Source organism: Periplaneta americana, chromosome 3 (genome assembly GCF_040183065.1).
Source record: "Periplaneta americana isolate PAMFEO1 chromosome 3, P.americana_PAMFEO1_priV1, whole genome shotgun sequence".
Taxonomy (NCBI): Eukaryota; Metazoa; Arthropoda; class Insecta; order Blattodea; family Blattidae; genus Periplaneta; species Periplaneta americana.
The window spans coordinates 37,977,922-37,996,204 of NC_091119.1; the positions used below are offsets into that span (position 1 = coordinate 37,977,922).

The 18,283-nt window shown below is 34.0% G+C and overlaps 1 protein-coding gene across 3 annotated transcripts in view; it reads right to left on the minus strand.

Moving 5' to 3' along the window:
* Nucleotides 1-313: 313 nt before the first annotated feature.
* Nucleotides 314-18,283, minus strand: part of Nup358 (Nucleoporin 358kD) — a 125,638-nt gene continuing 107,668 nt past the window's right edge. For all 3 annotated transcript variants that reach the window (XM_069820346.1, XM_069820344.1, XM_069820345.1), the window contains 6 exons: nt 17,294-17,427; nt 10,026-10,263; nt 8,037-8,362; nt 6,298-6,423; nt 5,793-5,882; nt 314-904 (listed from right to left, as the gene is read on the minus strand). In XM_069820346.1, coding sequence (XP_069676447.1) covers nt 5,808-5,882; nt 6,298-6,423; nt 8,037-8,362; nt 10,026-10,263; nt 17,294-17,427 — 899 coding nt within the window. In that variant the 3' untranslated portion in view covers nt 314-904; nt 5,793-5,807. The remainder of the gene's footprint in view (nt 905-5,792; nt 5,883-6,297; nt 6,424-8,036; nt 8,363-10,025; nt 10,264-17,293; nt 17,428-18,283) is intronic.

Sequence of the window (18,283 nt, forward strand, 5' to 3'; positions counted from 1 at the left end):
AAAGAAAACTAAATGTAGACATGTTCTAACTGAAGACAAATTGGACGAGATGGGTGCCTGTTTAGAAGCCGGTCCAAGAAAGTATTCATTAGTTAGCACAACAAACCAACAATACAGAATAAGAATTTTACCAAGTTGCTATATTTTTAAAATAAGTGAGGCATGCAACTATTTCGAGACACTACTTTAAAGGAAGTTACAAAAAACAATTGTTTAACTGGAGAATAGCGCAATGCTTTCTACCATCAAGGCTGTGGCAAATTTGGTAGAAGATCTTCTAACTCAAGACGCCTGTTCTTTTAGATTTTAAACATAGTGGTTTCCAAACTACGAATTTATCACTTATCACCCTAATCTTATTGAGAACTCAAGTGTTCAAACACGAAGTGACTGTGTGATCTTACTGACGAATTTACAGAGGAAAAATACTACATTAACTCATTCTCGAAAACTATTACTATACGATTTTCACTTTCCATGTTTCAGGAATAATTTTTAAAAGAAATGTTTGAATTTCAATTGATCTTTTCATTTCTGTACTTTACAAGAGAAATAAATTAGAAGCTGCTTGCAGAAAAATATAGTTAGTAGCCAGTCATGTTAAACATCATAAAAAAGTAACAATGTTTCACTTCATTAAATAAAGATTAAAAACTAATTTACAATACAACTTACACATAAGGATAGAGTGACGACTTTGACTGATTTTCAACAAGGTATGTCAAATAAAAAGAAACCTCTTATCTATGAAATCCTCCGCATACATCACAAAATATAGAAAACTTGTAAAATAACCTACTCACTTAACTAATGAAAGGTACATAGCACTAATGAACAACTGCAACATTTAGCTCTCTTGCAGAATTACAGGAATGAATTAATGAAATCAGTTGAATTTCGTTTCCTGCAAAGAATAAAACAAATTATCACAAACAGTACATCAAGAATCCATTTCACTTTACGATATTATGATTCAATATAAGTGAAAAGAAGAGCACTGTTAACCATGTAGCTGAAGTATCGACTTTTCATTCCAGAAATCTGGGTTTTAATCCCAGAGAATCAAATTTGTGGCAAGCAAAGAAAGTGTTCAGGGGCATGATTTTACAGTAATTTATTTCCTTTTTCGCAGATGATATTTCACTATACTTTCGTCTATTTACAACAGAACTAGATGAACACCACAAGCTCGTTAAACAGCTATTATGACAACAATTATTGAAAAAATCTATAGTGATACTTGTGGCGGACAACGTCGCAGTTTGGGTTTTTCCTGGGGTTCCCCTGTTTTTCCCCAAATTAGACATTTACATCATTCCGTCACCATTTCTCCATAGTGTTCCCCGAATGCCGCAGCTATTCTATCAATCGTCTCTAAACACACACTTTCATCTCAAACATCAGAAATAACTAAAATGCTCTCTCAATTAATATCACTCAATAAAGGAATTGTATTCCAATGGATACCATCCCATTGTGGAATCCTGGGAAACGAGAATGCGGATGCTTTAGCAAAGAAGGGCAGCACTGCTACTTACAGACCTGTTACTAAATCTACGTATTACTCTGTGAAGAGATTTATTAAATCTACATACTTAGACTTCAACAAACAAAATTTGATAACACAATCCCAAGGGAAAAAATGGAACTCTCTGCATCAAAATCCACAGTTAATTCCAGATTTACCACGAAAATCGTCTGTAGCTGCATTTAGATTGGCAACAGGCCATGATTGTTTGGCCAAACACCTGCATAGAATTGGAATATATCAGTCCCCTAACTGTCCATTGTGCAACTCAAACCAAGAAATGGATTCGGAACACCTCAAAATCTGTGCTTCAGTGGCTGACCATGATAATATCTTTGAAAAATATTGGAGTGCAAGAGGTCAAATGACTTTATTGTCAAACACCTGGCATTAGAAAACAACAACTATTCTTTCATAGTGACTAGACGTCCTCTTTTGTCTGGACGTGTCCTCCTTTTTAGGCCATTGTCCAGAGTCTGGGAGGATTTTTAAAAAATCAAGAAATATCCTTATCGTAACTTGTATACCTGATATTTTGAAATTATCTGATTTGACGCCTTTTTCAATTAACTTGCCTGTAGGGGCAGCAGCACTGACGGAATATACTCTTTGCCAACGATCATAAAACTCTCTTTGCTCCCCCTTGTTATGGTCGTTGCTCACAAGTAGCTAGTAAATCACGAGATCTAGGTGCAAATGTAAATCTAAAAATATATTGTGACAGCCGAGAGTCGATCACGCATCTCACAGAGGGCGGGGCGTGCGAGAAGACGGACATAAGGGGAGCGTCTGCATGCTGAGAGGGCAAGGGGAGGTTGCGCAGATCTGGTGCATGCTGAGAGGGGAAGAAAGCCAACTGTGGCACGAGGTGAAGGAGGAGAAGAAGCAGCGTGACAGATTATTCTCGAAAACGAATTGTCCAGTAACGGAAACGTCCGGAAATCGAAGGCTCGCGAAGTGTTGCCTAGCAAATAAAAGGAAGCCAGCCTTCAAGAGGAGTTCAGTTTTTGGTCAGCAAGCCAGTCAGTCTTGTGTAGCAGTGAAGCCAGCTTCGAGACCGGAGTTCGACTTGAGTGTGTCCGCAACTGTGCGAGTGTCCAGGCGAGAGCGGCGTATCCGGAATCTGTGGTTCGAAGTGCGGTGGATCACAGTTGGGGGACCTGAGTTCGAAGTTCAGTGGACTGTCTCTGAAAGTCTTGGGTTCGAGATACTGTGAACTTGAGTGAATGAGCTAGAATAACTAGTCAAGGCAAACGAACTGAGAACTGACAGTTTTGTTTTGTAAACAGTGCTTCGTGAACATTAGTTGAGATTACCAGTACATTGTTGTTTTCAATAATCCAAGTGAATTGTCATTATCGTCTGTGGAGTGCAATAACGAATACTGTGTTGCTGTGTGGAGTGCAAATCCCATTGCTGACGGGAGTGTTTAAATTAAATTATAGAAAGTGATTATTGTTGTGACAAATAAAGTTACATTATTCTTTGAATTAAAAGTTACAATATTTTCTGTCCTGTTTAATATAATTATAGTTCCCTTGACTTTCATATGTAGCTAAGGGTAAAATAATAATTATTAAGTTTTTCCATAATTATTTTGTAATAAAATAGATACTAACATATTTTAAGTATAATATAAGCCTAAATCTGTACTGTAAAGATTTTGTAATAAAACAGATATTGACGTAATTTGAAGTATAATATAGGCCTAAGCCTAAATCTAAGTACATATTTTCTGTCCTCTTTTTCTCGAACAATGTCCTCCTTTTTGAAGCTTTGTGTCCTCTTTTTTATCGGTGTAAATCTGGTCACCCTAGTAGTGACAGTAGTGGTGGTGATAGTGGCAAGAGATGTACTGGTCATTGTGGTGGTAGCAGTAGCATCAGCAATTCTGTAATACTGAATTGAATTTAACGGGGGGGGGGGGGGCACTATGGCCCAGCACTGCGACCTTGGTGACGCATTCCCAAATCCACACCGGCCGACCACACTAAGGTTTTCTGGTCCAGATTTCGAGCAGGCAACCCCACTCGTCCCTAGGCCAACCCCCTCCATGTGTCACCGGCTGGCATTTGGGGAACACTACGGAATGATAATGAAATGGAGAAATGGTGACAGAATGATGTAAATGTCTAATTTGGGGAAAACAGGGGAACCCCAGGAAAAACCCCAACTGCAATCTTGTCCACCACAAGTATCACTATGGATTTTTCCAGCTACCGCAGAGAATTGTCTAATATAGTTTCACCTCAACATATAATGGAAAGGTGATCTTCAACAATTTTGGTACATAGAGGGGACACTTGAGTGAATAATCTAAATATATGCCAGAATGTAACAAAGTGTACATTATATCACAGTCTACTATATAGTCACGAAGCTTGGGATGATTTTTTGCATTTCTCGCGATAGTTGCTAGCTGCTTGGAGCGCTTGAGTACTAGAAACAATATACTGGGTCACTGCCATCGTGATCTAATACAGGCCATAAGGCAGACCATGTGACTCGCTTAACCCGATCACGAAGGGCGGCGTTTCAACCATATAAATTAATTGGAATGCATAAAGAGTAACATATATTTCTCTAAAATGTAGTGTAATTGCATTAATAAAATTTAAAACAATGATTAGGGGACACTTCAGACATAATTCCTTGCGAGTTAAGTTGTAATATTATTTTTGGTGTGAAAGTTACGTTGTTCGTATGTGTAATACCTGCCTGTATTTCGATTAAATATTGCGAAATTCTTGTACATTCATTTATGCATGATTCAATAATTTTCAGTTGCACCGCACGAATATTTAGATATGTTGAAATTATAGGTTATGTTTAATGTACCAGTTGCCCCTTTCTGTCTAATTTTAGTGGTCTCCAATGCCCTGCCACTACATATGTATATTATGTCATATGGAAATTATAGGTTATGTTTACTATATTTAACTTATATTCCTATATTCGGAATTATACATTATAATTAAACATAATGTCATGTATGACACCCGTCACATTCTATTTGTCTGTATTTTAATACTACAATTGAGTATTGAATTATTGTATTTACCTACTACCCAAGAGACAAAGTAGCACAATCGTACGTACACTAATTTCACAGGAGTGGTATGGTAAATTTTCTGTCTACAATTAAGGAAGGTAGATGTGCTAAATTATATCACAATATAAATTCGTTTTTATTGAATCTCAAAATAGCTTCCATTCTAAACTTAAAATGTTGATACGAACAGATTATGTTAAACGTAAAATTCTCTTCACATTAAAGTTTTGTAATTATTTCTGCAAAATATTATGCAACAAGAAGTAAACGGAACTTATGGACACATTACACTAAATAAAACTTAGCTATGATACGCAATAAAGTTATAATATAATATTTCACTGAGCTACATACACTGAAATAGAAAACCCGAACATACATTATAGCTGGTCTAGATCGAAAAGGCATTGACTGTGCCGTATTTCGCTTTGTTGTGAAAAGTTGTGTAAACTGTGAAATGTTCGTTATCGTTTGTAATAACTGTAAATGGCTAAAATACAATAATTTGAATAATAATGTGGGACAAGGAGACGTTTGTGGTACTATAAATATTGTAAGAAAAAGAGGTCAGAGTTATCCTTCTTCCGAAAGATCCAGGAAGGTGAGTTTATAAAATATAATATACACTTTATGAAAATAATATATAAACCTTATGTATTTCATATTTCAATAGTGGAAGGAAGGTGTTATTTTTTTCAAAAGAATACGATATCGAAATTACAATACAATATCGTCTGCTGGGGAAAGGGTCTGTGATGAGGCAATAGTAGCGATCCTGGTGGTTAGCAACTATCTATGGATGCATATTTCAACTGTCTATGTTTGCATATTTAGTAAGTATTGAGCTTCGTGACTGTATATACTAGACTGTGGTTATATTACATTTGTTGATGAAATTAAAAGGGGACATTTCTAACAGATGTAACAATAGCAGGCACAACAAATTTTCAGTCTGCATACTTATGCACAATAAAAACTGAGTTGAAATTGCGTAACTCTGGAAGGTAACTGCTGTGCAAATCCTGCCAACAGGTAAAAATTCCACATACTCATCAGGAGGCTCTTATATGTATGGACTTAACAACTTATTCAAGATAATGCAGGAGACAATGCTGTAGAAACACGAAGCCCTGCGTGAATACTGTTTCTCATATTTTACCTCTGTTAAGTTACAATTCGTAAGGAAATTTGAGACAATGAGCAAATACTTACAATTTTCACTATGTATCAGTCTTCTTCAGGCGACAGTTCTGCTGGGTTTACATGTTCCAAAATTTCTGACTGTTCTGCCATATCTTTCCCCTAGAATACCATATATTAGTGTAAAATTCAAAGTATTTCAAAAGTTTATTTAACAATTTCCTCATTGGGGGGGGGGGGGAGGAGAGTTATTAGGGAACCTGACAATTACTCCTCGTACTGTTGATATTATTATAAAAGTGTATGGGACATTTGCGGCAAGTAATGAGAAACATTTATTAATGTGCCTCTCAAATTCTAGTTTCAATTTAGGAAGCTGATTTTCATGTTATTATCTTAGGTATAACAAAACCTTGCAGTTTCATACCATGTAATTTCATTACCGTCACAAACTGTACCAAACATAATAATATATATTAAATAAAAATATTCATACAATACTGTAAAAATTGTAACTTATAAACCTCTACAATAATGAATATAAACTATAGTACAATTTAAAACAAGTTTTTTATACCTCTTGGAAAATTTGTTTGAATTCTTCAGTAGCCTCATCAGATGAAAATTTTGCCATAAACTTCCTAAGGACAGGAGGATCTTCAGTATAATCTAAACCTGACCATATACAGTCACGCTTTCTCACCTGAAAGTTTGAAAAAAATGTTACAAAACTTACAACTGCAACACAAGATTTAAGAAGCTATATAAATTAATTTTGAGGTTTTCGAAAGTATAAACAAAATAATAATGTAAATAATTGAGAATCACTACTTTCGTGAAGAAGCTTTCATGCATAAAAATGCAGTTAAAAATTGAAGTTCGGTTTACCCTTAAAAAATATACCCGTTTGAGGGTATGAGGGTCATACTGAAAGTCATAAGTAACCCATTGTTATAAATCTTAATTTTTAATTTTTAGACAAACCAGGTACATCATCTTAATCTACAAACTTTTCTGTCACTTCTTCATTACTATTGTCATAATGTTTAGCATAGTCTTCAATCAGTCAAATTTTAATAGTTTGGTGTGCAAAGTTTACAGTGTAAGTGTAGCATTTCCAGCACCAATGCTGTATGTGGTTATTGTAAGAAGATTGGCCACAGGAATCAGACTGTAATTATTGATGTGGTCATTTGTTCAAAACACAGAGATGAACAGCAGTAGTCGTATTTACGTGTGATTCGAATTGATCAGTGGAATTATGCCGTTTAATGTATGAGTGTATGTAAAAGAAACATGGACAAACTGAGATGGAAAATCTGGATGGTCATGTAGATAACAGATGAAGCATTAAACTAAATTTGTGTGTTTATTTTGGAAATTAAGGGCTATGTAAAACATATCACTAAAACAGAAAATACTGACAGCACAATCAGTGTAAGTAATATATGTAGCAAAACTTATGAATGTTTAAATCTTAATGAATTTAGAAATATCTGTTCTGGAAAGTAGGTTTCTGTTTTATAAGAATATGGCTTTATTTTACAAGCATTGTCTTTCTTAAATATGTCAAACCAATCAATATCACAGAGTTCAAAAATAGCAACAGTTCAATACCCAACGTTGGTCCTTTTCATATGTATGCACACATATTATAACAAAGAATGAACCAATTTAAAATGTGGACAAATTGGATTCTTTAATTTATTACTACCATTTATTATATTTTCGTTAATTTTATGTCAATGAAAGCATTAATTCACAGAGTGCAAAGAGATTAGCACATAGCATTCATAAATGTGATGCAAGAACCTTACACATCAATGTTCATTTATTATTATTATTATGCTGGATTAATCTTGCTCAGGATAGGGATCTATAGCGGGCTTATGTGAGGGCGGCAATGAACCTCCGGGTTCCTTAAAAGCCATAAGTATTATTATTATTATTGTTATTATTATTATTATCATCATCATCATCATCATCATCATCATCATCATCATCATCATCATCCAATAAGCAAAAACCCCATTTTGACCGAATGTATATAAGATGAGATCCGTAAAATTCGCCAAGACGTGATAATGCAAATTGTTCTCATTTTACCAATATTTGCATAATTTCTTTGTACTTATACACATATCCCCGAAAAACAAGCTTTGAATCATAGAATAACGTGGGGGAGGGGGGGGATCAAGTTCTTAAACGAATTCCAGCAATAATTCTTATTTTTATTTGTAAAATTTTAACAATAACATATTTCTAAGTAATATTTAGACAATTTTCGTCAAGAGCCAAAATTATCTGGACACTCACCTCTAAAGCAGTATTTATAGCTATTACAGTATTACACAGTTGCTCGCCAGTTCCATCTTTCTCCACACATATCCGAGCACCAAAGATGTCTGTATCGTACACAACTTGCAGATCTCCCAGACCTTGTTGTTTCCATGTGAGTTTTTGTGGATCTTGAATGAAAAGTGTCGCTCTTTTCTCGAACATTAGTGTTTTTTCACTTTCTTCTTCATCTTCATCATCATCCTCATCCTCATCATCTTCAGCATCATCATCAGAATTGTCATCAGAATCTTCAGCTTCTGCTTCTGCTTGACTCACTTGTGTGACTTGTGGACTAACTGGCTCTATAAATCAATAAACAATGACATTACAGAACAGTAATGCAGTCTGATAACAACAGTGAGTAAAATCAAATTTAAACACATTTTTAACTTCCATTAACACACAGACAACACTATTATCATCTTTTTGTCAGCCCAAATCGGCCCAGAGGATGGCACCTTTACAGACAATTGGTATTAATGACAGTAGGGATGTTAGTCCTACATGCCCACGAAATTTATCCCAAAGAAAAAACTCCTGGTACTCATATCTGTTAGAGACTGAGTATGCCCCGGGCTATAGTGCAGCTGGAAGGATAAGATCTGGTGAATCTAATAATAATAATAATAATAGTAAGTCTGTAGCACCACAGCTCTTGAAGGGCACAGACCGACCAGCCGGCTGCTGGTCTCACATTCACATGCCAAAGCAGAGGTGGACGATCATCCAACCAGAATGGAGATATTGTGTGGTTAGCACGATGATCCCCCAGCTGTTTTGGTAGGCTTTCGCAACCAGATTTCACTACCTTTCGTAGCTCCCCAAGTGCATCACGATGCTGTCTGGTGAATCTTAAAAGATTATTAAATTTTAGAAAATTTGTTTTCCCACCTGTTACAAAAAAGTATGAAAGTTTTAATATTTACAAAATGAGTGAGCACAAAACGTGTAACTTTCTAAAAGTAAGGTTATGGTTATGGGTTATAAGTTTACATTAACAAAACTATTATTTAATATTATTTATAGGCTTTTTAAAACATAATGGGTGGGACATTATACTTTGTAAATGGATCAGTCTTCTTAATGTATCCAGCTGTTTGCTGACAACATAAAGTCCACTATAGTCTATTCAGTTGTTGTTTTTCACGAGAAATGAGGGGTATTTTGATCGGTGTTCATTATAGATGCCTGTTGCTAGTAGCCAGAGGTTGGGTGTAGTCAATGCAGGGCTGTGTCTTCTGCAACTGGTACTGATGATTTTAATTTACTTCTTTTGTGGTTTATGGATGGGCAGTATAGAAGAATGTGTTCCAGATCTTCATCATGATTATTACACCACAGACAAGTAGGATTATCAGAAATGTGAAATCGGTGTAGGTACAATTGAGTGACAATGTGACCTGTTCTGGCTCTTTTTAAAAATGTTTGAACATGTCTGGGCAAGTTTTTGTACATTTCCAGGTCATTTGGTTTCTTTTGTACAGACTGTAAAATTTTTTCTTTGTCAGAAGAGAGCCAATTGTTAATCCATAGGTTTGTAAAATGAGACTTTACTGAAGCAAAAGCATTGGATAGAGATATCACTTGAAGAGGCCTTGGTTGCAAATATGTTGCCTGTTTTGCAATATTATCGACTTTCTCGTTTCCAGGTATACCACAATGACTAAATGGATGAAACAAATATAATTTTCATTTTATATGTGTGCTAAGACATGCAATGGTTTTAGACAGATACAGAAGGTGGAGTCTCAACAATTCCCTAAAAGATCGGCTAAATCTAGCACAAAGGGAAGAAAAAAATGAAAAATGGCAAAGATATCTGCAAAAAGAGCGAGAACAGGATGCTAAAAGGAGAAAAGTTGTCAAGAAATTGAAAAGTACTGATGAGACTTTCAGAAAAAGCAGGAGAAAAGAAAAACTAAGGGAAAAACCAGAGAGAAACATGCAATGCCTGATATCTCTCACCTTCAACTGTGGAAATAGTGACTTGTTGTTTTGCTATCTGCTCTATACATTCATTCAGTTTAACCATGAATTCCTGAGCAGTTTCTGTAAGTTTGAACCGTACTGCCAATTCTTCCACTTTAGGTTCATCGCCATCTGCATAATTCAGCGCACCCCAGCACCAAGCTGTATTAGAAGTGCTCAGTGGCTTCACAGCAAGGTCAGGGGTCACTAGGTGATTACACACAACCTTGTGTACCTGCAAACAAACCGCAACACACATGTACTGATAAGGTTCTAACAGAGTTTAAACTAAATAAATAAATATATGAAACAAGTGTTCTCCATGTGGCACAAACAATAGCACTTCCAGCTACAAATACAATAGGGCTGCGTCCTATTCCTAGCAGAGAATTGAAGATTTTAAAATTCTTTTCCATTGGGACTGAGTATTGTCCAAATGCTACAATGCTTTGTATTTGTCTTGTGTTGCCTCGAAAACAGCAATCTTGTATCATACTGACCACATGATCAGGAAGTCTCGTTCCTTCTGAATATCCAGTATTCTTTCATAAACCTTAGAAAAGTGGGGGCTAAACTAGTGCTGAAATCGTTCCCTTTGTACTCCGCTTATACATCTTGCATATACGAATCTGTAAAAGGTTAGTTTAGGCTTTTGTTATGCCTTGCACATACGATCAACAGCATCTCCACAAAAAATCCATTATAAATTCGGCGATTTTCACTTCCGAAATCACCGGAACTACCTCAGCACTAGTTTCACCAATGCTCAATTCTGGACAGTTGCTAATGATGACTGATAACGAAGATGAGATTATGTTGAAGAGAGCCAATACATTAATTTACTAACTCAATCTTTCTTCCACCTATACAAACCAAACAATCTTAGGACAGAAAACTGTCTTGAAAAGCGAGGACACTATTCATAATATTGTTTGGTTTCTATCTCCCCAAATGATCTCTGCTTAATTAGTACTCATTTTGAATTTGTGTACCTTCTCATTTTCCTATGAGTAGGGTAAGGAAGGAATTGCTCACAATCTCTCATTCTGCCCTGTATAAAAAACTTGGTCAGTTATTTTTAACAGTCTGTATCAACTGCACAATAATACAGTATATAGTGTCAACACCATTGGAGTCACTTCATACAAAATGTTTAATGTCAGTCATGATCCTATTAATATCATGTTAGTATAAGTTAAGCCATCAGAAAGATGCCATTGATCTTTTATGTGAACTCCTAAAAGTTCTAAATTTAATTATAAAATCCTAAATATCTGTTTTTAGGACCTAGAATTACGTTTCCTTGTAATCACCTGCACACTGAACTGTTGCATCAGCTGTATACATCCATATCAGATACAAGGGGAATCTATTGCATGACCCTGTCAGGAATGCTCCTGGTTTTACAGTCAAGCAATATTGGTCTGTGACACTCTTTATTTTGTAACTTTCAAACTTAAAGATCCTTCATCAAATTTGAATGGCAGTATCATCTTTCGGCTATTTTATATAATATAAAGTACATGTGTAAATGTGTACAGATACACTGCTTTTGGAGTATTAACCCATTACCGCTGTGTGTAATCATATGAACACAGCATGCATATGTTTATGTAAACTGTTGAAAAAATAATACTACATTTTGGATTTGAATTTTGAAAATGTTCAGAAGATAAGTGGCAATGTTCTCATTGCAATAAGATTATTGCTAGGACACAGTTAGGAGCTGTCTGGAGTGTTAGTTTATTCAGTATTTTTTTTTTTTTTTTTTGTTCTGGTTAAAGGATTAATATTCACAGTTCTTTGCCAGCCATAGCAAAAGCCCTTGTGACGTGCAGGCAGGACAATCAAGCAAATAGCTGCATATGCTAGTCTCCAGAGAAGTCGGATCACCACTCCCAGAGAACTTTACAAATGAGCAACAGATAATGTTTAAGGGATTTCCTTTCTTTTATCTATGAAAAAGAATATGACGAGGAAATGCAGATAAGCAAACATTCTCATGGTGGCAGATAAAGTTAATTTTTTTTCCACCATGTTAATAATGTCAAACAAGTGTTTATACAAATATTGGCCACTCAAGCAGGGTAGTTCAGAAATCAGTTTTATAAAAATAAAACACAATTTCAAGGAAAGATTTACTGGAACAGATACAGAATTTCTTGTGCTATTTTTCAACATATTACCCACCGGAATTGAGATATTTGTCATATCATGGGATCAACTTTTGTATCCCTATATCATAGAAGTCTACCACCTGGGATCAGAACCAGTGTGTGACAGTTGTCCAGAACTCTCTGTTGATCCCACAATATGACAAATGTCTCAATTCCAATGGGGAATATGTTGAAAAATAGCTCAACAACTGCTGTATCTGCTCCAATAAATCTTTCCATGAAATTGTGTTTCCTTTCTGTAAACAACCCCAGGGAAACTTACTTTCTGAAAGGCCCTTGTAACTGCGCTCGAGTGGCCAAAATTTACATATTCACTTGTTTTGATATTTCCTGGACTAAAGGCTGTTTCAGGAACAGTATTCATTATGTTATAGTATTACTGTTAATGAAATCATCATTTCTACAAAAACGTTCTCCACTTCACTTGAAGCCATTAAAAAGTCGATATCTGACACACACTGGGATGTAACTACAAGGAAACTTCCACCAATACTGCAAATTGACGGAATGAAGGGGAGCAAGCAGATTTGCACTACATTGTTCCAGTAAATTTTTATTTGAAGAAATTTGTTTGAGATTTTATTATGAAACTTCCACAAGTAGAAAAAAAAAATCATTCAATACAATTCTACACAAAAATTTAATTACAATTGAAAGACTCAATTTTTTGTCACAACAAAAATTTTAATTATATTTTATTTGTGATCTTTAACAACGAAAGTACATATGATAATCTCAAGTGTAATATTAAGTCTCTTTATAATCTTAATAATGACACCTTAAAAAGACGTTTCTGATTTATTCATATGGCCAGAAGAAAATAAAGAATAGAGGTACAGTTGTAAACAGAAAGCATATTTCGACCCTCTGCAGAATTGTGAAGAAAAAAATGATTGTTCAGTAATACCGGTACTGTATGTGGATTATTTTTTACCCCAAGGAGTATTAAATATTAAAAAATGAACAAATTCTGAGTTTTTAAGGTTCTGCAACCCATTGTTTTCTATGGAATGACCCAATGATGATAGAAAGACAGCAATTTGGCAAGACAAGTCTGAAGATTCATCATAGGATAACTTGAAATTTGCCTTAAGGGAAGACTCCACTGAAAATCATGAAAATTTTTCCAAATTTTTTTTTAGTTATTTCACTTATTCAGAATTTATATTTTCATACCCCAAATGGATTCAGCTCAATTCTGATTACAAATACTCGTATGTTTACACTTTTTAAATTAAGGCTGGAAGGGGGGCGTGGAATTTAAAGAGCTGTCAAAATTGTTTTTCATCGAAGAATTCTTTTTTAAAATGTCTGATTACAAATCTAGTAACTTTTTGTTGGCTCCCTGAAGTTACTAGATGAATGTAGCGGAGGAGAATATTAATTTACATAAATATTCATTTTATTTTCAAATCTATTTTTCTGTGTTCATTTTTGTTGATTCAACACCAACTTTCTTATGCCAAATATTAATCAATCTGGATGAAATTTTTACTGCAAGTATTTATGAGGTAGCTGCATGTTTCTATGCATTTATTTTGTGAGAAATGCTGCTAGTTTATTTTATTAATATTTTTCTTAATGCTGCTAGTTTATTTTATTAATATTTTTTCTCACAAAATAAATGCATAGAAACATGCAGCTACCTCATAAATACTTGCAGTAAAAATTTCATCCACATTGATTAATATTTGGCATAAGAAAGTTGGTGTTGAATCAACACAAATGAACACAGAAAAATAGATTTGAAAATAAAATGAATATTTATGTAAATTAATATTCTCCTCCGCTACATTCATCTAGTAACTTCAGGGAGCCAACAAAAAGTTACTAGATTTGTAATCAGAAATTTTAAAAAAGAATTCTTCGATGAAAAACAGTTTTGACAGATCTTTAAATTCCACGCCCCCTTCCAGCCTTAATTTAAAAAGTGTAAACATACGAGTATTTGTAATGAGAATCGAGCTGAATCCATTTGGGGTATAAAAATATAAATTCTGAATAAGTGAAATAGCTAAAAAAATTTGGAAAAATTTTAATGATTTTCAGTGGAGTCTTCCCTTAAAAGTGAGAAAAACCTTGGAAAAATCCAACCAAATAATCAGTCCAAGTGGTATTCAAATCTCTTACCAGTCTGAGAGCACCAGTTCCACTCAATCTTAGACCTGAACAGTGATATAGCTTAGTGTATTTACAATTACTCTTAAATATTTGTTTCATTGAACAGTGAAAAACCTAGAAGGATTAGTGAATTCACTATTAAATCCTAAGCAATATATACAATATACACAAAAAAAGTTCCATATTATGTATTTCAATTTATATCACTAGAAATGCAGACACAATGTTATAAATGTAATATGACTTCATTATAGTACAGAAATGTATAACAGGTACTAAGACTGAAGAACTGTGGTTAAAAAAAAAAAATCTATTCAAGAAGCAGCAACAGTAGCAGCAGAAGTAGAAGGTGCAGAAGCAGAAGCAGAAAAAAAAGCAGCAACAATGTCTGAAAACAAATACATATTCACAAATTCGCTTCAAAGGAAATGCGGTGGTGAAAATTATAATAATGGCAGTGTGTAAGCATAGGGGGAAATTTCCTTCATCTCTTTCTTGGACTTTTTACTAGTCAGTCAGTCTTAACATTAGAGAGATAGTTATGAGTAGAGCCCAGATTTTATGTAATATGAAAATGAGAAATATGTACATAAATTAATTAAAATATGTCTTCATAAACCTATTGACTTTCCATCTCAAAATTTGTTTTTAGGCTTTAATGTACTTAACGTAAGACAAATTTATTATATTGTATTAATAAAATTCATACATAAAAATCGAAATAATTTTGAATTGTATTCTCATAGTTATGAAACAAAAGGTATGAATTCTTTAAGATTGTTTGAACCAAAATGCAACACTGTTACAGTATTTAATCATAGTAGTATTTAGGCCCAAGAATATATAACAAATTTATATTTAAATATCCTAATCTTGTCAATTCTAATAGTTCTAGTATTAAATTTAAAAAGTTATGTATGGATTTTATAATAATTGAAAAATTGTAAATTTAAATTTATATACTATAATTGCATAGTAGACATAAGACAAATTGTATTGTATAATTATTAATTTCAATTCAGGAATCCGCCCCTGAGCACGAGTTCTACTCTTTCAGGGGCGAGCTAAAGTTTTTCTGTATATATTATATTTTATGTAAAAAAAAAAAAATATGTAGCTAAAAATGGCAAAATATGTAGATAAAAAATGTAATAAGTCACCAAACGATAATGATTGATGGTTAGAAGTGGTGTAATAAGTAAAAAATATGTAATTTAAAATCTAAGCTTTATTATATGTATCAGAGTGCTGCATTGGAGTTAAATCGCTCGCTTGAACTCGGTCGAGTGTCGCACCCTCGAGTGAGATACGATTGGTCGTGATACGCTCGTAATAAATAGAAGCACAGTACAAAGTCATCTCACCGACATGTCTTATCTTGTATGGAAGGCGACAGATAAGATACACATATGTTTTGCTCACACGGTAAAAATAAGGTTTTATTTTCTGCGTTTATGACAAACGTTTAATGGAACAGTCAATGGAACGTACCAAAACAGGAACATGAAGTTATAAATAAAATAGTATAAAAAACTTCGATATACAGTTATTATTGCTAATTAATAATTATTCAATATTTGATTTACCACATGTATAATATGATAGGTCCATACATAGCGTTCCGCCTATATACTGCGACAATGTAGAAACGTTTTACAAAGTATTATTGATATAGCAGTAGATTAATAACAATATTAGTACAGAGATAACGTCACAGAAAATATAATAAAACGAATAATCATGCTGCACAACTGTTACAGGCACAAAGATTGATACACTAATTATTAGAGATTATTATTATTATTACTACTAGAAAACTTTATACATTTCTTGCATTATCGTGATTGTGTTCTCCGTTTATAATAATTACATTTACATCCAATAACATTTATCAGATGTGGTAAAAACAAAATCACTCCTGTGTGGGGAGGGGGGGAACCATTTACCTACAACATTTATATTACATTTTAAAGCAAGTTTTGTAGTTGTACTATGGAGAGGTTAGTTAAACACTGCAAAGTTTTGAAATGATAAACATCTGTGATGTTACTACACAGTTCATCACTGTAACAAGAACAAATGTCTAACGCTCGGCTTATACCGTTAGAGGATTTATCACTCTTGACAATTTTACCCATCATGCATGTGCGCTACCTATCAGATTATGCTATGAACTACTTGGCGCTCGAGCGAAAACATCCAATGCAGACCTCTGATATGTATTTTTGCACACTAATAAAAAATTACAGGTGCACATGTGATTCAACCTCATTTAATTATTGTTTGGAGGCACAATTAATAATTAAATATTTTTCCATATTTTCTGCTGTCATCGATCGTCTCGTCAATGGCAACCCATACATAGCAATCATCAAGTTAAGCTTTAATCATTTCTAATCATTTCGATTGTGTCAGTGTAGCGGGAGTTCAAATAATTTTTCCGGAGTGTTGATTCATGCGAAATATTGAAGTTGCAGTATTTGTATAGGAATGCTTGAAACTTTGGAGCTCCAAGTTGCAATCTTCAAGCAATGGACAGGCCACAACTGCTTAGCAGACCACCTTCATAGGGTTAGGATTTATGACACCAAATTCCATTTTATGCACTTCAAATTAAGTAATGAATCTAGACCAGTTCAACAGGTGCACAGCCCTATTCAAGCATGATACCATCCCTAAAAAGTATTGAAGTAAAGAAAACTAATGACTTTATCACAAATGTTTAAGCTATAGAACATCATTATTTTAAACAAGATCTCGTTATGTGGGACCAATGTTTACAAAAAGTCTAAAACCATGTTTATTGGATCTAAAAATCTGGGCCCTACAAAATATTTTACCGTAGTATGTTCTGTTCGTAAATATTTATATTTAAAAGTGTTAACATGTATTTTCTTGTTTGTTATGAGTTCCTACGTATATTCAATCAGAGTTCGATTTACTATTAAGCACTTAAAAAATTGTTACCTGTTCTCTACGAAGCAACAACCTGTAAGTATTATTAATGGGATGGTGCAAGATCTTCATTTCTCCTACACCTCTTTCCTTCCATTCCTTGGTGGCAGCTTCAAATCTATAAAGTTTAGCTCGGTGACAGAACACTGGAAAGCAACAGAATACAAAACATTTAAGAAACTTATGAAAGTGCTGTTTTTTATACTATTTATAATCGCCAAATATACTGATACATGGTGTGCTTATTTTCTGGAGATGGAATAAATCCTAGCCTATGTAGCAGACATGGACCGTTCTAGCAGTGTTGGTGGCATCCTAAATTTTCTCACTTTGACAGTCACAAAATCATCTATATCATCTGAGAAGTTTAAGTCTGGTATTAATTTATGTTCTATTGACAAAATAGATAAATGGTTCAGTTTCTCTTGTCCTAAAGTGGACCTTAAATGGTTCTTTAAGAGGAACAGTATATTAAAGCTTTTCTAACCAGAAGCTATACTAACTGGAAAGGTACAAAACAATTTTAGAGCAATACACAGTTCTGGAAATACAAACTCAAGTTTAATTTCATAGATGCCATTCAAGAGGGTGAGTGGAATTATTATTTCCCGCACATCAAAATTTCTCTGGCCACTAACTAGGATCTGATGGGTTTCAATTGCCTGTTGAATAAACTCTAATCTTTCATTAAAGTCGATTTCCTTACCTTGTGCTGGTGGTGAAGGCACAGTTACAGGACAGTCAAGAGAAATAACAGGAACTTCATTTTCACATGAATTTTCTTCTGGATTTGATTGTGTGTTGGAAAAGGACAGGGGTGTTAAAAAGTAACTGGTTAATGTTTTAAATTTTTTAAGTTCATTTTGGTGATTTTTTGTCTTTTTCTTTTTAACATATGATTTATGATAACTTAACTTCACATTAATTAACTAAATATTAATTTAATAACTATTACTGCGCAGTATTAATTAAATCATAACACGAAAGATTAAGCCACTTACT